Raw genomic sequence first — 21,066 nt, 5'->3', positions numbered from 1 at the left:
GGAAGAATCGTAACATCTTGATCATTTCTTTATGTTTCGGGTTTGAAAAGCAGCTGCCCGTCCATCTTTTTTTTCCCATGAACTCTCTGACTATCAATGAGAAATCACGGCCGATATCCGTAAAAGGTGAATTAAACATTGACCCAGACCCCATCAGGACACTCCAGGAGGAGCGAGTGTGTGTACTCTCCCACAAGCTTGTCAGTGTGTACGTGTGTGTGTGTGTGTGTGTGTGCGCGTGTGTGTGTGTGTGTGTGTGTGGCGTTTGTCAGGGGCCAACCAGCCGTGTTGTGACTGGAACAATCCTGGCCGCAATGTTTGTTTACACAGAACCGCTCACTCACCCAAATAATCAGAAGCTGTGGGCCTTTCTAATCCCCACACAAAGTCAATGGAGCCAGGTTGAGCTGGCGACAGCCGCGATAAGATACTCAAACACAGCCTAGTGATCTGCAAGCCGCGGCCCTTTCCTTCCCACACCCTCTTCTTCCCCTTTGTTTTCCTCCATTGCGATTTCCCAGTGTGACACGGATTTGGAGTTCACGGGTCGCGTTTCGGGGGACCGGACCTGCTCGGGCCACATTTTTTTTTCCCTCCCTTTACCTTGCCGGTCAGCTAAATTGTGTGTTTTTCTCATTCTTTTTCACATTCTTGCAAGCCCTATATGCAAGTGAAAGCAAGCTGGAAAATAAAAAAAAAAAAAACAAACCCAAACACCCACTCGCTTGCTAAGGAATGCATATTTGAAATAGGGTATTGTTATGGTTTTGGCGAGGTTGGTACTCGCTCGGCGTAAAATCCTGGTGTGCAGCCGCGGCTCTGTATGCGCGTCCGCCGATGGAGGTATGTGGTAAAACATTCATTAACATTCCATTCATGACCTCAGTATTATGTCCACAGTGAAGGAGAGCATATATTTGCCTTTCACACCTCTCGCGCGCATGAGAGCGCTATGTGTGTCAGTGTGTATGTGTGTGTGAACGAGATAGAGAGGCAGGAAAGCAGCGAGCGGCGGGGAAGAGGGATGAAACACAGCTCGCTGATACAACGTAATCTATCTCGAACCATGTCTCAATATCACAATATTTCACACATTTTACATATCACAAATTTGGCAATGGCAGCCTCCTCCTCAGATCAGTGGAGTTATTTCTGCCTCGTTGTGCTGGATGCTGCAGGACCGAGATACAGTTTGCGAACGGCACAGATGGGAGAGGCTATAGCTTCTGTACCACAGTATCGCATGCAAAAATGTTTGGTATGTTTTAACACAGATAAAGCTGACATATTCCGAGGCGTTTCGCAGACAATAGCCATGGAGGAACAATCTCCCATCTGGCAATGCAGCCTCTCTGAAAATCCTCTCTGTCATGCTCAATGAGAGCTGGAGAGACAAAACATTCTCTGTCTGTATATCAGTTCTTATCAAGGCTGTACCTTGGGTGCTCAGATATCAACAAAACATCACCCCGCAGGCTGGGACTTCTCAAAGAGACAAAAAAAAATAAGATCCCACACTTTATGCTATAGTTTGAAATTATAAACATCTCTTCACGGTTTAATGCCATACAGAAACATATTATGCATTCATCCCCGGGGTACAAGGGGAAGGGATTGGACGGCTGCATAGCGGACAAACTTCTTAGTACTGTTGGAAAAAAAACATGTACAATTTCCTGGTTGGGGATCAAATCGATCAGCTTTACACTGTGTCCCTCTTCCCTTCCCACGTCTCGGTGTAGAGGGATTACTCTCTGAGGCCGGGTTAGCCGCTCTGCCTTTATGAGAGGAATGTCAATGAAGTCACTGCTGTACTGCTTCTCTCCACATGATGGTGCAGAGGACAAGTCCCCCCCCCCCCCCCCCCCCCCGGACAAGAGCTGACATTTACCTTTAGGTTCTTAGATATGCATGTCTGCTGCACACAGAGACAGAGCGTGCACACACACACACACACTCAAACACTGCTGGGAAAAAAAATGGGTTTCTGATCACTTTCAGCTGCATCAACAGAAGGCCTACAACACACAAACACAAGAATGTGCCTATGTAGAGTGACATGTATGTAAATGGTCTGAATTTCACAGGAAGTAAACACAATATCCAAATAATCGCTGTTAATTAATTATGTTTGCATTGTTCGTACCGAACAGATGCATGTTTGTATAAAGGCTTACAATGAGTGGGCAGTACATGGTGGAACACGTTCATGCCTTTGCTGGTTTTGAATTTGAAATTATTATTAATTCGCAGCTGTATGCACATTGTATCCAATCGGGAGAATAATCCCCGCCCCCCGCGCCGTATGACGTTACCGCCTTTTCGGTTGGCGAACAAAGAGCCGCGCCATCCAATATGACATGCAATACTTTATGTGTCCGTGCGTGTGTCCGTTTGTGCCTGAGTGTGTTCCCTTCCTGTCGCAGTCACACCTGTACTCTCTGTCATGATGTTATCAGACCCTAAACACCTGCTCCACAGTCTAAGGTCACCAACTACATAAAACTGCCTCCTAGCACAGCCCAGACAGGCTTCTGAAAATACATGGTGTGTGTGTGTGTGTGTGTGTGTGTGTGTGTGTGTAAATACAAAAGGGGCATGTTTTTTTTTTTTTTTCTTCTGCGGTCATTTATATGCAGGTCGTGTCAGCTGGCACATCGCTCACAGGTGTCATACAACCCTGAATATGACCTAAAGGAGAAGAGTGGTGGATGGGGAGAAGTGTGGTGGGTCAAGAAGAGAGACAGAGGAATACATGGTTAGCTGTAATTCAGAGCGGTACGTTTTGTTGACTTCTCACTTCTATTCGCCAACGGTTTTGATAATTGTAATAAAAAAGTAAAGAAATTAAATATATGTAGCCTTTTAAATAGAGAGATTCACGGCTCTGTTCTGTATTCTGTTGCATTAAAGAGTACTTTTTGTGTTTGGACTGTCGGTCAGACAAAGCAAGACGTTTAAAACCATCAGCTTTGATTTTGAGAAATCGGGGTGGACAATTTTGATTATTTTTTGATACTGTATAATCTGTTAATCTAGAAAATGAATCGGCAGATTATTCTGTAACAAAAATAATCATTGGTTACTGTCGCAGATGTACATAATACATAGACTGCATGCTCAAATATCCGCAACTGCTTTAAAAATACATAATGCATCCAGGTGATGTGAAGCCTGCGAAGTTGTAAGCAACCATGCCCTGAAAGAAGTAGGTGTTGCTGAGCGATAATACTAGTAGTGAACTAGTATTGCACTCAGGAGGGCATATACTTTCGCCAAGGCCCAACAGTCCCCATTTGTGCTCACCCATGGATACCAGCCACCTACTGTAAATAGGCCTGATATTTTTCATCAAGAAGTTAATGGGGTCTATTCTGGGCCAAGACCCATCCTCCATCCAACTTTCATGGAAATTCATTCAGAAGTTTTGGTGTAATCCTGCCGACAAACCAACCAACTAACAAAGAGACCTGGATAAAGACACAACCTCGTTGGTGGAGGTAATTCGTGAAAATAGGACATCTTTACCAACTTTATCATCTGGTTTGTTTACGGGTGATTGTGCCGATATTATGTTGGGTGGTTTACTGCTCCAACGTCAAGCAAAGTTTGGGACAAACTTTAGAAAAAACGCTGTGCTGCAAATCAACTATGGCTGGTATTAAAAAAGATTTGAATGTTTTTAATGCAATTATGGAAATCGATGGACCAATTAATGTGAATGTGACTGAAATTCTAATTCATATAAAGTTATGTGAAATGGAAATGCAGAGTAGTCCTATTTTCCTTCATGTTCCAGGCCATTCTAAAGGATCCTGAGGCAACCCTGAGACGGTCTGGATATAGTCCAGTGGTATCCTGCAGTAATCAGACGCCTGAACCAGCTCAACTCCTCGCCTTGCTCCTCTCAAAGCGCATTGGTCCTGCTCTAAGGCCATTCCAGATATCTTGGATTGTCACCGTTTCCATGAAGGTGAGCCGAGAAGCTCTGCAAAGAATCTTTAATAGTAACGCTTTTCATCGGCTCTCCTTGAAAAATAAAGTCTATCAATGCCTACATAAGCACAGTAATTGTACAAACGCACTTGTGGAGTTGTTGCTTCACTTCATGCATCAATACATGTTTTTTTTTCAAAGGAGAACTGTGGCCTCAAATTTGAATGTGCTGATCTGTATGTATGTGAATTTGTGAACGTCCTTAAACGGCAAAACACTCCAATTCACAGCGGAGGCCATGTCCTAATGAAAAACGACTACGTCGTCAGTGAAAAAACAGAGCTTGACTCGCACAGACAATACAGTCTTATTATACAGGTGTGGTTAACTGTAAACGACAGCCCTGAGACACTGAAGTCGTGCAGCAACCTCACAATGTTCTGACTTTTTGAATCTGTTTTTCTTAAATATGCAATTTAATACACAGGAAGGTGTACAGTAAATATAGAATTCCTTTACCATAAGACATTTCCAGCTTTCAAAACTGATGAAAATGTCAGTATGCGTTCTAGGGTGTTTGTGTTTCACCGGGTTTGTTAAGTTTCCGTTCCTGGAGCTTGATCATTTTTGTAGAATACTCTCCAACTAATGACAGCCTACGGTCCAGTTCTTCTGAGTCACTTTCTGTGTTTGTTGTATTCCAAGACGCCTACTTTTGACCGCAACCTTCCCTTATTATGTTATTATGTATCATGTTTTCTCATTTCGTCTCAAAAATTTTGAATTACCGCAACAGACCGCCACTTAGGTGTGGACGTACTATATGCGGTTGTTTGGTACTTCAAATCTAGCCAAAAATGGTAATTTAATTACTTTGTAGCACAGATATCATTTCAAAAGAGATTCCTTTGTAGGTAGTGTTAAACAAACTGTACTTACAAATAAAATTAAATGTTTTATAGTGTATATTATGGCAAGAAAAGTTTGCTAGGTCAAGATTTAAGTACAGTTTTACTACAAACTATACTCCAACACACCCAACATGCTGCCATCAGCTGTATGTAATTTTCAGATAATTCACTGGTGAGGCGCAGTTATTAATAAACGAGGCAGGCCACGGAATAATATCCTCTAGGTTGCATCGCAAACTGTATGAAAAAGCTCCCATTGTGAAACAGGCTCTTAACAAGGCTGCAGGACACCGCCGCATTGGTTGGATTACTGTGTGTAGATAGTGTGGGAAAAAAGAATTGCATTACATTGTTGTGCCTGTTGGTGCTTTTTTTGCTGCGGAATATACTTCCATTTCAAATTCTTAATGACAAACAAGAAAGCTTTTCTGATTGAAAACAATTCCAGCACTTCAAGCCATAACAACAACAAAAAAAAGAAAAAATCATGACAAGAGCGTTTTCACCAAAAGGAAGACATTTCACGCACTGGGAGCCTTTTGTGATATTTTTCTCTCCCTCCCTCTTACCCTCCCTCTCTCTCCCCGTCTCTTTCCTTTGTGTGCGTAAATCATCTCTTCCCTGCGGCCTGTCTGTGATCATGTTGATGGGAAACAAAGAAATCATCTTGAATGGCACATTAATTTCCTCCGTTCTCCCCCTGCCCTCTGCCTAATGAAATCCCCTCTACCACGGGGCCTGAGGAGCCACACTGGCAAGCCGTCACCAGCCAGTAAATATGTTTACCTTGGAGCACTACGCTAATGGACTGTTTACTAGGGGGAGGCAGCGAGGGGCTGTTACAGAGACCAGGCAGCGCCGGGTCTGGGGTGTGTGTTCCTCAGACCAAATGACAGCTCCTTTGCCACCCCCACCCCCCATATCCCCCCAAAACCAACAAACCACCAACCACCTGATCTACAGCGGCTGTCACCAATAAAGAGTTCAGATGGAGGACCGAAATGCAAAGAAACATGACGGGATTACTCTGAGGTAAAATAAATCTCCAGCAGATTTGTGACTGTTGTATACAGTGGTCGGCAGGGTTGTGTAGAGGACCGGAAGCCACAAAGGTTCAGGTCCTCACAGGTGCAAAGCAATTTCATTTCAAGTGTAAAGACAGTGACGGTTGAACAAACAGTTTTGACATTCTGTGTTGCAGAATATATCTACTGGGGGAAACTGGAGATCCTTATGTGTCCTGGCAAGTCTTGTGAATTTGTGCGGAGCATCAGTTACTGCAGGACACACGGCGTGCGGCACTGAGGTGCTGCGTCGGTCGGGAAATGTCATCCAAGCATCCAGACACCTTATGACAAACACGCAGGGGGGCCCTTTAACCATCAGTGGACAACTCCTGATAGGTAGGAGTTATGCGACATGTGACAAGGCCACAGAGATGTTGAGGAGACGTTGCAGACAGGGAGGCATCTTCTGGCAAAGCCTCTTGGACTCATCATGACACTCCTATCGGCGATCACCATTAATTTTTACAATATTGATAAGGTAATAATACAATCTCAGAAATATCTATTTTTTCCATAACTGAGTAAAAACAATGTTCTGAGAGGAAAATAAGGTCAGAACACAGTTTGAAGCTAGAAAGGTGGCAGGGTCCGCCAAATACAAGCAAAGTAAAGCAGTCTGAAGTTGTTCTGTCCTTTAAGATCAGTTTGTCTATTCAGTTTATTCAATGATGAAAACGAAGAGATTGTATATTTAGTTTGTTTAGTCATAAAAAAAAATATCTTCTGAACAAAATCCTCCACTAAACTATATAGTGCACCTTTAAAAAGGATATCAAAATAATAATTAAGTAAAGATCTAACATTAAATAAATTATAATATGGTAAATGTGACTAAATGATTTGAGTATTTTTGAGGTATAGCAGAAATAAGAGTGCAGGAACAATTTATTTTAGTGGATGCTATTTATTTATAGGTTATAAATGAAATTCCTCAATGCGGATTTATTTAAGCTCAACATTCATATTTAAATCGCCGTCTTGACTACCACAGTGAATGTTTGGAAATACAATCAACACAGCTAAAGCAGTCACTATTCATCTCCGGTGTTTTTTTTAGTCCCGGAGTGCATATTACAGTCAATAATCTGGCGGATACATATGCCCCCAGCTGGCAGACAGAAAGTTTTACAGGTAGAGGAGGAACTAAAGTTCAACTCTGTGTGTGTGTGTATACAACTGCATTAAATGCATGTCAGTGTAGAGGTGCATGCACATGTGTTTTTGTGTGTACCTACCCACATGACTTCCAAGGGCAACAGCAGCAGCAGTCTGAGATAACGCCCCCTGTCTCATCTATGGGTGTCTGGCGCCTGGCAGCACTATCAGTGACTGTGTGCCTAGATGTGTCCCTGTATCCCACACACACACACACATACACACACGCACACCATCACACAGAGTAGGGCCCTGCAGCTGGTGACAGGCTGCTTCTCTCAGTCTACTGCCAGCCTGTTCAACACACAGCTCTCTATCCAACTCTTATCTTCATTGATTTCCTCCCCTGCCTCCAAACTTAGATATGCACCCTTTAAAAACAGGCCAACTGCTGAGTTTAGGGCCCTGAGAAAGGAAGGATATCTCACTACTTGGGTGGCGAGTCCAAAGTACCGGCGCTACTGCATTTAGCCACCCTAATTTCGCTGCGATTAGTTCTGTGGCGTTTGGCAATATCTGCGGCAGAGGAGAGGAATAAAGGTTTTGATTTCGCTTGCTTCTCCCGCACTAAATGTATAGACACGGAGCAAGATGAATCAGATTAGATACAAGCAGCTGCTAAATATGCGGCTGGGGAGTTTCCTGTGATGTATGTGTTGGATCTACGCTATGTCCATATATTGACACGGTCATGAATTTCCATGTCAAATGTCTCTGCAGGAAATTGCTAAAGGCTGTGATTTCTATCCAGCTGAGATGGGAGATTCAGCCCCCCCACCCCCTTCCCCATTGCCTCCCTCCTTTACCTCTGCTGCATATTCTTACTCCTCTGTTCTCCTCCAGAGTCCTTCTTCTTTCCTTTTCCCATGGTTCTTCCTTGTCTTCCTGACCCCCCCCCCCCCCCCCCCCCCCCCCCCCCACATCTCTCTTCCCTTTCATTCCCCTCTTGGGTCCTGCTCCTCTTCCCCACACCTCCTTCTTCGTCTCCATCCCCCTCCCCCTTCCCCTCCTCCCTTCCATCAACTACCCCCCCAACACACACACACACACACACCCTTTATGCCGGCAGACTCCATCGATTGATTTCCCCTCACTGTGACACATTTGGTGCAGCCGCATGTGGCCTATTAATTATATCCACAGCAGACTCTCGTCACGCTCCCCTTTTCCCAACAATGCAACCCCTGACGCACACACACACACACACACATATACAACAAACACATATATGCATTACCCCGAGAGCAGGCAACTAAGGCTCCACTAGACAGTTATCCATGACCCTGCAGATCACCCTTTAACCACTGAATTCGAGTGAGGAGCAGCAAGAGAAAAAAGGGGGGAGGACTCGAACCCGGAGCGTCTGAGTGGAGGCAAACAGACAGTGGCAGTCGAGGCGAGGTTGGGCCCACGTTGCGTGTAATCTGGCAAACATCTGTTAGCCATCATGTGTGTGGCTCCATTTAAAGTCCAGAGTGGACTAAGAGCCCCGAGGAGGCTCCCTGCATCCCCGCTCGCAGGCTTTTAGCGGGTGCTGCTCCAAATGTTTTTCCCTCCGCGCAGACAGACAGACGGACGGACGGACGGAAAGACAGACAGGCCGAGGAAAGAACAGGAGCGAGGAGAGAGGGCAGCGAAGATGGAGGCTGTCACGCACTCAACGGGACACAACAGCACTTAGCGCATCAGACGGCTGCTTCTTCCATTGTGCGCACGTGTTTGTGTTTGTGCGATTCTCTGCTTCTGCGTGTGTGTAAGTGTGTAAGTGTGTGTGTGCATCTGGCAAACAATACAGTAAGCCTTCGCTGCAGGCCTCTTACAGCCTCAAAATCCTGGGTTTTTATATTTAGCTCGTAATCACTATAATTTCCAAATTAGATACAGGCTGGCCAAGTACACATTCCTTCTGTACAATAGCCCTAAATGGTTGTCCTATCATCTCCAGAGACAATCTGAGGAAAAGAGACACTTTAAATATTAGAGTGATATTCAAAGACAATCCATAGTGATGAAAACAAGCGGAGCGCGCTAAACAGCTGCTGTTGAGGATATTGGGCGAGGTGAGGGGAGGGAGAGGGGGTGGACACAGATTAAGAGCAGATTACAGTGCCTTTCCCTCTAGGGCCTCCATATTCCAGATTGACAATGTGGTGGGATTGGGAGAGATCAACCTGGAGATTTTCATATGAAAAGATGTTTTCCATCAGAGATTAACGGCTGTTATTATTCATTAACTCTCCCCCCCCCCACCATCACCACCACCGATCTCAAAGCCTTGTTTAGCCTGGCTGCCAGCACCGAGAGCAGAGTGGTAGGGAAACGACAACAAGACACAGTATATAAGGGAGGAGAGGATGGAGTTTGTATTGAGAGGCATTTCTTGGCACGGAAGCAGAATACTCAGGACCCATGCATTGCATCTTACCATCAACAAAAGCTGGGGCTCATGCATTATTTATTGGCAATAATACTGAGGAGCGCGCGCACAGGACGAATACATTAATCATATGATCATCTGGAGTTTACACTTGCTTGTACTGTAACTGTTGGTTTGTTTGTGTACAACGCGCTGATTAAGATGCGTCTTCGTTTGATCATTACTGCCGGGGCCGTCCATGAGATCACGCGTGGGAGGATAGAAATGCAAACACATTGTTTGCATTTTTTGTTGTTGTTTGTGTAATAACATAATCTTTGTGTTTTGAATGTGCTACAGAATGATATCAAATTGGGAAAAATAGGAGGATTTTTTTTTTCTCCATTTCCATCAAAGAAGCAGCAGAACTACGATCAAAGAGCGGAGATCAAAGTTAAGTTTCACGCATCGTCCTCGTGTTTCTTCAGCAAAATTAACTCTATTTTTTAAAAAGCGAGAAATAAAAGAGGCAACCAGCCCTATGGTGGAGGCAAAATTAAAACCCAAACCATTTGTTAATCCTATTGACACTATCTGATTCATTTTGCGAGCAGCCAAAGTAATTATAGCGTCAGAGATATTCTTTATGGGTCCTTGCCCATTGCCATGCTCTATAATTAGAGAAAACACAACAGCACAGCAGCAGCACCCAACAGAGTGAAGGGGGGTCGTCCCCCCCCGATGTCAGAGGAGGAGACAATAAAATAAAGAAAATAAATATATAAGAAAAACTAAGAGGTTCCAGATCCCCCCTCCTGGCTATCGATCTCGGCCTGGTACAAATGTGTGTGTTCCGTTCTTTGTATGTGTTGCATCTGTGTGCATCTGTGTATACTTGTGTGAAGGTGTGCTTGCTTCCGTTGACGTCTGTGCGAGAGGTTGCGTGTTAGCGTGCTGTGTGTGTTCACAGATGATCCCATGCCAAAGAGGAAAAATCCCACAGGGTGGATCAATAGATAGTGCTGGATAATGGAGGCCTGCTCAGACAGCTGTGTACTGCCTCTCTCTGTGCCTGCCTGCCTGCCTTGCTGGCTGGTTGGCTGGCTGGCTGAGTGAGTGGATGACTGGCTGGCTAACAGGCTGGCGGAGGGACTTCAGTTAGCCCACGTAGCATCCCACACCTGCCAAGGCATGGCTTGCTATGTACTGGTCAATGGACGACGCCCACACACAGCTCAATTCACACAATAATCACGAATACAGACACACACACACACACACACACACACACACACACACACACACACACACACACACACACACACACACACACACACACACACACTGGGGTGTGCACATGTGCATGAGCTGAGGATGAGCACACTGACAAACACTAAAAAGCATCAAGTTAGCATCGTCGGTGCTACATAAATTCACACACACATACCAGTCGTGACCAGGGAGGCACAATATAAATCCAGCGAGCCAATACTGATAATTACCTGTTGTTCATGTTTCACACTGATGAGATGACAGGATTTCATATTTCTGTTTTCAAAAAAGAAGTCTGTAACATGTAGTGTTATGCACACCTGATGGAAAGAAGTTGCGAGCAAAGACGGCTGATTTAATGTTCCATGACTCAAGTTTGTTGTGTTAAAGCTCGTAGGATTTTCAGAATCCTGGCAGAAAAGGAATGCAAATAGTGTAATCTTCCTCTGAAAACTATAAGAAAGTCAACACCGGTGACGACATGTCTGGCTCTCTAGTCTACACTGCTTAGATCTACCCAGGTGCAGTATTTATTCAATACTACTACTCTTATTAATACTCTTTATTGGGTTGCTTCTGTTTGATACTCTTATGAATTTTTTTTCATTACAAAATAATTGCTTTTTAAAAAATACAAAAATCTTTTATTTTACAAAAGAATACATTCAGATTAGGAACAGAATTGACTCTTTGAAAACCTGCAACTCCACTCCAGTTACTTAGAACTGAAGAAGCCTCTTGGATCAGAGGTGAAACATCTTCAAGAAACTGAAACAAGTCCAGTTACCTACGATACAGCAATTAGAATTACCATGACCTGGATGACTAGAAACCTTCGTCGAAAATACAAATGAGTGTTCTAAATATACATAACAGTGATGTATACAACTGCAAAATGACTATAAACTCAGTAATATCTCACTGGAAACTAATCTAACATGTAAAAAACAACAACAATAATAAAAAAACTATAGAAAATATGCCTGACATCAAAATACTGAGTGGAGTTTAGGACCACAGACATCAGTTAGCATCAGACTTCTTCCCTCCGCTGATGTGATTCATCCTAGGTAGAGGGAGGAGGGGCTAACTAAGCTAAATAGTTATGTAGCCCTGTCTAAAATCATTTAGGATACAGTGCATAAAATTCATTTCAAAGTATGATAAAATGTTGTATTAAAAAGTTCATGGAATTTGAAAGAGAAAGTTCATAATATTAAAAAACTAATGGTTAAAATATGTGCTGGATAAAAGGTATAAATATAATATGTACAGTTTAATAAGACTATTTACAGTTAAAAGATAAATATGCTAAAAAGGTTAAGTTCATAGAGTTGATAAGATATCCGTGATCCAGAGAAAAGGAGAGAAGAAGTAGCAGTATTCTTATGTGTAATCTAACTTGTTACCTGTTTAATGTCAATCATTTAATTCCTGTGTTTCCTTTGGTGGTTATCAAACTCACAAACCAATCAGAGTAAAGTCACTGTGTAAGAGGTGGGACTAGTGGCGCAGGTTAGCTTGGTGCGTAGTGAGCATGCGACAGGAGAGACAGAGACGCTATCGACCAGAGAGCTAAGAAGGAGGCATCGTGTTGTGGAGAGCATTTAAGTTTTATCGTGGAGGTCGACTACTCGTTGTCCTGATACAAACTTCTGTGTGACCTGCAAGAGGTGAATATGATGTGTATGCCTGTATTTTGTGCTATATCTAACAGTTATAGTGTAAAGTAGACTGGATGTGTAACGCGGTTAGCGACATGCTAGCTAGCGGTAGCATGCAGTGCTAATGTGCCTGTGTATCGTAGTTTTAGCGTTAAGATGACTTTGAAGCTAAAGCGAACTAATGCTAATTCAACAAGAGATAGCAGTTGATATTGTGGCTCAACTTATGAATGATATCCTTAAAGGAGGCTGACGTTGGAGAAGGAGAGAGAGATCGAGACGGGTTTCCAACCGACGGCCCTGCTGTTTTTTCTTCCTTGTGACTTCGTTGCTGTGCGCCATTGCCCACGCCTGTGTGTTTGAACTGTGACTGCCATTTCCATTGCCCTCATGAGACTGCCATCGCTTGTCCCCTTCTATCCCTACTAACAAACATTGGATTCGTGAGTACTAACTGAAACAATTGTGCACGTGCTTTTATTTTACGCTCAGAGTGAAGCGGCCATTACAGTTTTTAGGCCCCACCGCACACGAGCTTCATCCAACAGGCCTGCAACGGGTTTAAGTTTTGTTTCTAGTATGTTTCATGTGAATGTGTGTGGGCCCACAGGTACATATTGAGTCGTTTCCAGCAACTGTTTTGAAGGTAAATTGAATATGTTAAGAGGATCTGATTTCCTTTATCTCCAAGTATAAGAAGAGGTATAAGAGGTATAATAAGAGGTATTTCTTTGAAAGTAAAAAGAAGTGATTTTTGAGTACCTATGCTTTATTATACAAGTGTGTACAGCAACACGTTTTGTTTTGAAACTTAAAAGAGAAGTAACCATTTGAAGAAGCTGTAAATTTGCCATTATCTATATTGCCGCCATCTATTTCATAAGGAAATATCTTCCCATTTAAATATTATTTCATTTTGTATAAATAAATACCTGTGAGGTTTTTTGTATTTAAAGTACAGTTGTGGTGGTCATTATTAAAGTAACATATAAAATAGTTGTATTTTTCCTACAACGAGCCCAGGCCCAGTCTCATCGTATTAACCACTCTAGCTTTTCTCTTAACTACATGGGACCTGGGTTACATAAATGGAGGCACCGCTGGGATTATATTAACATAAAGTAAATATCTGATAATTTGATAATCTGGACCCCACAACTTTAAAGTTTTGACATAAAAGTAATGTGCTAACAGTAATTAAAATCAAGAGCAATAATGGCAAGTCAAGCAAGCAGTCCGTCACAACTTGAGCTAGTTAACTGGTGTAAAGGAGAGTCAGTAGATGTAAAACATGCCCTCCTGTTATATGGAGTGCCTGAAAAAAATTCTAAAGAAGACATTGAAGAAACAGCAGGGACCATCAAAGCATTAGGGAAAGTTACCGTTAGGGGCAAAATGTTTCACCCTCAACAACAATCACTGATGGTGCTATGTGAGTGTAGTGAAGAGATCGACCCCTCCAAAATCCCCCCCGAGATTATGCCTATAAGTGGCGGAAGTGGCTGGAAAGCTCGGTGATGTTATGAACAGAACAAACAAACAACCTGACAGCCACACATACAGACGTCTGCGGACATTTTCCGGGGTCAGTCCCACCCCCGCTGGAGAAGAGTCCTTAGACAACTGGCTGGAGCAAGCAACACTCTTAGTAACAGAAGGTGAGTGCTCAGACAAAGAGAAACGACGTCGGATATTGGAAAGTCTTAAAGGGCCTGCCTTTGAGATCATTCAAGCTGTGCGTCTGACTCAACCTGATTCTAGCCCACATGAATACATAGAGGCTATAGAGAGCATTTTTGGTACAGTAGAGTCTGGAGAGGAACTATACTTGTCATTTAGAGCCCTTCGCCAACAGCCTGGTGAACGTCTTTCAGAGTTTCTGCGAAGATTAGAGAGGTCTCTTGTCAAAGTAGTACAAGGAGGTGGTTTACCTGTTAGCGCTGCCAATAGCGCTCGGTTAAAGCAACTTATTAGAGGATCCACCTCAGAGCTCATGTTGCTTCAGTTGAAAATTAGGGAGCGGAGCAGTGATCCCCCTACCTTCCTGACTCTGCTACGAGAAGTGATGGAAGAGGAAGGCCGCCAGTCAGCCAGACAAAGCCAAGTGACACCCATGCGTCCTCAGCGTGTACGCACCATCCAAGCAGAAAAAGAGAAAGAACCTGACTCAGCATCTCAGAGTGAACTGCAAGCTCAGATTCAAGAGTTGAGAGCGCAGTTAGCAGAAAGAAACAACCCACGGCCACAGCCGCCATCTGATGATTCCTTTAAAGAGCCTAAGGAAAAGCAAAAACAGAAAAATGAGTCACAGAGTGAACTACAATCACTGAGAAAACAAGTGAAAGCCCTAGAAAGTAAAATGAGTGTAATGGCAGTAAAATACACATCAGACCTCCCACGAGAACACACACCACAGCCTCACCAATACAAAGCAGCTCCAGTTCACAAGCCTGCTCATTCCAAGGTGTCATCTTCCAAGCACAATGATGAATATTTCTGTTACAGGTGTGGAGAAAATGGTCACATAGCTACCAGATGCACTGCACCTGAGAACCCCCAGAAAGTAATTAGAAAGCTCATACGCTTGGTGCGAGGTTCCCCTGACCCCAACCAAGAGAACCCAAAGCCCGTTGCTGAAGAGCAGTGTGTGGCTAGAACAAACAAAGTCGAAGTCCCAGAGAATAACACTGTCCTACCTGAGGGTCTTGTAGGTCCATCATTTATTCATGCCATCAGAGTTAATGACATGGTCTGCGACGCTCTCATTGATAGTGGGTCTAATGTGACTATTATTTTTGAAAACTGGTATAACAAACACTTACCAGGTGTCCCCATAAAACCCCTCTCTTGCCTTGGACTCTGGGGCCTCGCTGACACAGAGTATCCTTACAAAGGCTACGTTGTTGTAGAGATGGAGTTCACTGAGGAGATCACTGGTGTGTTGGGACGTGTAGAAGTGCTCGCCTTGATTTGTCCTGAGCCAAAAAACCAACAACAAACCCCTGTGCTAGTTGGAACCAATACATCTCTGTTCCGCCGCCTATGGGAGTTGGTGAAGACGAAGAGTAACAAGAACACTGTACACTCCATGAGAATTCAGTCTGTGTATGCCCCTGTTAAAGCACAAGAACAGCTAGCCAAGAATGAAGTCTTGGGACAGATAAAGTGGAAAGGTCCCAGTCCACTCTCAATTGCTCCAGGTGCAAAATACTATGCAACCTGTAAAGTGGAAAGACAGAGTGCCCCATCTAAAGACCTCGTGCTTATTGATGCACCCACTGCCCAGTTACTCCCCGCCGGTGTGTTAATACAGCCCGGTGTGCTCTCAGATGCCGATATTGACAGCAACAGTTTTACTGTGCTCATTCAGAATGAATCCAAGAAAACAACATCTATCCCAGTGGGGACTGTAATTGCAGAGATGTATGCTGTGGACACAGTTACCCCAATCCAGCCGTCCGACCTCACAGCTGAAACTCTGGACCCAAATCTCTTCAATTTCGGGAATTCACCCATCCCCGAAGAGTGGAAGAGTCGGCTTCAGCAGAAGTTAGCTGAAAGGCGGAATGTTTTCTCGCTGCATGAGTGGGATGTTGGTTTGGCCAAGGGAGTTGAACATCACATACGCCTGCATGACCCCAGACCCTTCAGGGAAAGGTCAAGGAGACTAGCCCCTGCAGACATTGACGATGTGAGGCGACATATACAGCAACTGCTGGCCGCTGGAATTATCACAGAGTCCCGTAGCCCCTATGCCTCACCGATCGTCGTAGTCCGCAAAAAGAACGGGACTATAAGAATCTGTATCGACTACAGAACACTCAACAACCGCACTACACCAGACCAGTACACAATGCCACGCATTGACGACGCCCTGGATTCCTTGTCAGGCAGCCAGTGGTTCTCGGTGCTAGATCTGCGTAGTGGCTACTACCAGATAGAGATGGCTGAAGAGGATAAAGAAAAGACAGCATTTATTTGTCCCCTTGGTTTCTATCAATTTGAGCGTATGCCACAAGGAATCACAGGAGCGCCGGCAACGTTTCAGCGCTTAATGGAGAAAGCTGTTGGAGATATGCATCTTCTGGAAGCCCTTGTGTACTTGGATGACATCATTGTTTTTGGCAAAACACTTGAAGAGCATGAGCAACGTCTCCTCAAGGTGCTGGATAGACTAGAGGAGATCGGGTTAAAAGTTTCTATTGATAAATGTCAATTCTGTCAGCCTCAGGTTAAGTACGTGGGTCATATTGTGTCTGCAAATGGAATAGCTACTGATCCAGAAAAGGTGGAAGTAGTCAAGCATTGGAAAGCACCCACTCACCTGAAGCCTCTCAAGTCCTTCCTTGGATTCTGCAGTTACTATCGGAGGTTTATTGCAAACTACTCCGCCATTGTCCGTCCCCTTTCCGAGCTCACCAAGGGTTACGCCCCGACTTGGCAAGACCCCAAATCCAAAAAGAGTGTGGACTCAGCCAAAGTCTATTTTAAACCATCAGAGCCCTTTGGAGAACGTTGGACTCCAGCCTGTCAGGAGGCTTTTGAGCGGATCCGTGACTGTTTGATCAACGCCCCAGTGTTGGCATTCGCTGACCCCACTAAGACATACATCTTGCATGTCGACGCCAGTATGAATGGGTTAGGCGCTGTCCTAAACCAGGAATATCCTGAGGGCCTTAGGCCAGTAGCATTTGCCAGTCGGAAGCTTAAAGACTCAGAGCATAACTATCCAGTCCATCAGTTGGAATTTCTGGCATTAAAATGGGCTGTCGTGGACAAGTTTCATGATTACTTGTATGGTGCCAAGTTTATTGTAAGAACTGACAACAACCCATTAACATATGTGTTGACCTCTGCCAAACTCAGTGCTGTTGGGCATCGCTGGCTCGCCGCCCTTGCCACCTACGATTTTACCATCCAGTATCGTCCTGGGAGGCAAAATATCGATGCTGACTTGCTGTCTCGACAGTACACTTCAGAGGAGGCTAAAGAATGGACCAGTGTCCCACCTGATGGCATCAAAGCCCTCTGCAAACGTGCCTGCATCAGTGAAGGAACAGATGTGACTGACAGATTGGTGGATCAGCTGGGAGCTCCTGCAACAGCAGTACCAGAAGCCTACGTGTTCCCAGTGAACCTTAGCTTAAATACCCTTGACCAGCTGAGCCCGAAAGATATCCAGGCATCACAAGATATGGACCCAGCAATTGGGCCATTAAAGAAAGCAATGGAGAAGAATAAAGGGCTGACTCGCTCCAAAAATGATTCGCCCGAGACTGTGTTGTTGCTACGAGAAAGCCGCAAGTTGGAATTAAAGGATGGATTACTCTACAGAGTGAAAGAAAAGATGTGTGGAAAACAGATCAAACAACTGGTCTTACCAGCAAGATATCGCCCAATGGTGTTAAGGTCTTTGCATGATGAGTGTGGACACATGGGAGTGGAACGCACGACTGAACTGATCAAAGACAGATTTTATTGGCCGCGGATGACAGCTGAGGTTGAGCAGTTTATTCGAACCTGTGGAAGATGTATCTCCAGGAAGACACTCCCTCAGCATGCCTCGCCCTTGAATCAAATAACAAGTAATGGCCCCTTAGATTTAGTATGTATTGACTTCTTACAGATAGAGCCTGACTCTAAAGGTGTTACTAATGTGTTAGTAGTGACAGATCACTACACACGTTATGCACAGGCATTTGCCACAAAAGATCAAAAGGCTATCACTGTTGCAAGAGTATTGTGGGAGAAGTATTTTGTGCACTACGGCCTACCGGCACGGATACACTCGGATCAGGGCCGAGATTTCGAAAGTCGACTGATCAAAGAGCTTTTGTCCATGCTCGGGGTTCGAAAGTCACGAACATCCCCCTACCACCCTCAAGGGGATGCACAACCAGAAAGGTTCAATCGAACGCTCCTTGCAATGCTTGGTACCCTGGACACTGTGAAGAAGCAATGCTGGAGTCAGCATATCACATACCTGGTACACGCGTACAACTGCACAAGAAATGATTCCACAGGATATTCACCGTATCAGCTCATGTTTGGAAGGGAAGCAAGGCTACCCATTGACATCTGTTTTGGAATCTCACCCAATGGTGAAAGTGAGTCCTCCTACCAGCAGTACGTTGCCAGAATGAGAAAGGAGTTGCAAAAAGCCTACCAACTGGCATCTGACGCTGCCACAAAGAGTCACCTGAAAAACAAAGCACGCTATGACCACCGTGTGAGAGACTTACCTTTGGAGAAAGGTGACAGAATTCTCATTCAGAATGTGGGTCTAAAAGGAAAGCATAAACTGCAAGATCGATGGAAATCAACACCGTATGTTGTTTTGGAGAAGTTGCCAAATCTGCCAGTTTACAAGGTCAAACCAGAACATGGTCCAGGTGTCGTCAAAACTCTCCATCGAGACCACCTGTTGCCCATCGGTTATATGGTCCGGATGTCTAATCCGTTGGATGATAAGGAACTCATTCGGAGACCTGTCATGAGAGCTCAACTTACCCGGCAACGTCAACCAACAACCAAGTCTACTGACCCAGTAGAAGAAAGTGACACAGAGTCATCAGGCTCAGAGTTTGAAACTGTCCATAATCAACCTGATTTTGATGTGGATGAAGTCCAGAGACAGTTGGCAGCTGAAAATCAAAGATCTGAAGAAGAAAACTGTGAAGCTGCAGACAATCAACAACTTACAGAAACAGAGTATGAGGAATTGTCTGAAGGTGTTGAACCTACTGAGTCAGACTCAGATGTTCAAGAGACGAATAACGATACTGTGGAAGAACAAGATGTAGAAGGTAGAGCAAGCTCGCCTTTGTCAAACAGAAGTAACAAATCTTCTAGACATCCAAGGAGTGAGACTGACGGGTCTTCCACAGTCAGAAAATCTCTGAGAAAACCAAAACCAACTGTGAGATTGACCTATGAAAAGCCTGGTCACCAATCCTGTGAGCCAGTTACTATCATGCACCATGGTATGGTCATTCAACTGAAGTTAAACCCTCCAGACCAAGACACTGAACCAAGGAAAAAGTGGAAAACATCCAAAAGGCGCAAAGAGGAGGAGGAGATAAGGAATCACCCTTCCAAGTCAAAGAGAGACAAAAGGTGTGATGAGGACATCTACACGGTCAGAAGGGGGAGGGTGTAGCCCTGTCTAAAATCATTTAGGATACAGTGCATAAAATTCATTTCAAAGTATGATAAAATGTTGTATTAAAAAGTTCATGGAATTTGAAAGAGAAAGTTCATAATATTAAAAAACTAATGGTTAAAATATGTGCTGGATAAAAGGTATAAATATAATATGTACAGTTTAATAAGACTATTTACAGTTAAAAGATAAATATGCTAAAAAGGTTAAGTTCATAGAGTTGATAAGATATCCGTGATCCAGAGAAAAGGAGAGAAGAAGTAGCAGTATTCTTATGTGTAATCTAACTTGTTACCTGTTTAATGTCAATCATTTAATTCCTGTGTTTCCTTTGGTGGTTATCAAACTCACAAACCAATCAGAGTAAAGTCACTGTGTAAGAGGTGGGACTAGTGGCGCAGGTTAGCTTGGTGCGTAGTGAGCATGCGACAGGAGAGACAGAGACGCTATCGACCAGAGAGCTAAGAAGGAGGCATCGTGTTGTGGAGAGCATTTAAGTTTTATCGTGGAGGTCGACTACTCGTTGTCCTGATACAAACTTCTGTGTGACCTGCAAGAGGTGAATATGATGTGTATGCCTGTATTTTGTGCTATATCTAACAGTTATAGTGTAAAGTAGACTGGATGTGTAACGCGGTTAGCGACATGCTAGCTAGCGGTAGCATGCAGTGCTAATGTGCCTGTGTATCGTAGTTTTAGCGTTAAGATGACTTTGAAGCTAAAGCGAACTAATGCTAATTCAACAAGAGATAGCAGTTGATATTGTGGCTCAACTTATGAATGATATCCTTAAAGGAGGCTGACGTTGGAGAAGGAGAGAGAGATCGAGACGGGTTTCCAACCGACGGCCCTGCTGTTTTTTCTTCCTTGTGACTTCGTTGCTGTGCGCCATTGCCCACGCCTGTGTGTTTGAACTGTGACTGCCATTTCCATTGCCCTCATGAGACTGCCATCGCTTGTCCCCTTCTATCCCTACTAACAAACATTGGATTCGTGAGTACTAACTGAAACAATTGTGCACGTGCTTTTATTTTACGCTCAGAGTGAAGCGGCCATTACAGTTTTTAGGCCCCACCGCACACGAGCTTCATCCAACAGGCCTGCAACGGGTTTAAGTTTTGTTTCTAGTATGTTTCATGTGAATGTGTGTGGGCCCACAGGTACATATTGAGTCGTTTCCAGCAACTGTTTTGAAGGTAAATTGAATATGTTAAGAGGATCTGATTTCCTTTATCTCCAAGTATAAGAAGAGGTATAAGAGGTATAATAAGAGGTATTTCTTTGAAAGTAAAAAGAAGTGATTTTTGAGTACCTATGCTTTATTATACAAGTGTGTACAGCAACACGTTTTGTTTTGAAACTTAAAAGAGAAGTAACCATTTGAAGAAGCTGTAAATTTGCCATTATCTATATTGCCGCCATCTATTTCATAAGGAAATATCTTCCCATTTAAATATTATTTCATTTTGTATAAATAAATACCTGTGAGGTTTTTTGTATTTAAAGTACAGTTGTGGTGGTCATTATTAAAGTAACATATAAA

General features: G+C 43.8%; 1 protein-coding gene and 2 long non-coding RNA genes across 3 annotated transcripts in view; 2 read left to right on the top strand and 1 right to left on the bottom strand.

Annotated features, from left to right (window-relative positions):
• The window catches only part of LOC115565820 (uncharacterized), an 88,504-nt gene that overhangs the window by 56,181 nt on the left and 11,257 nt on the right, over positions 1–21,066 (bottom strand). The window lies entirely within an intron of this gene.
• On the top strand, positions 11,810–13,316 carry LOC115565821 (uncharacterized). Its single transcript, XR_003980917.1, has 2 exons — positions 11,810–12,370; positions 12,607–13,316. It is a non-coding gene; the product is annotated as an uncharacterized LOC115565821 (long non-coding RNA).
• Positions 13,863–21,028, top strand: LOC115565817 (uncharacterized). Its single transcript, XM_030391356.1, has 2 exons — positions 13,863–20,082; positions 20,319–21,028. The coding sequence occupies exon 1, from the start codon at positions 13,884–13,886 to the stop codon at positions 19,518–19,520; it is 5,637 nt and encodes a 1,878-aa protein (XP_030247216.1). The 5' UTR covers positions 13,863–13,883; the 3' UTR covers positions 19,521–20,082; positions 20,319–21,028.

This window comes from Sparus aurata, chromosome 16, assembly GCF_900880675.1.
Source record: "Sparus aurata chromosome 16, fSpaAur1.1, whole genome shotgun sequence".
Classification (NCBI taxonomy): domain Eukaryota; kingdom Metazoa; phylum Chordata; class Actinopteri; order Spariformes; family Sparidae; genus Sparus; species Sparus aurata.
The sequence above is the reverse complement of the archived record's forward strand: the minus strand, read 5'-3'. Positions and strand labels throughout refer to the sequence as shown.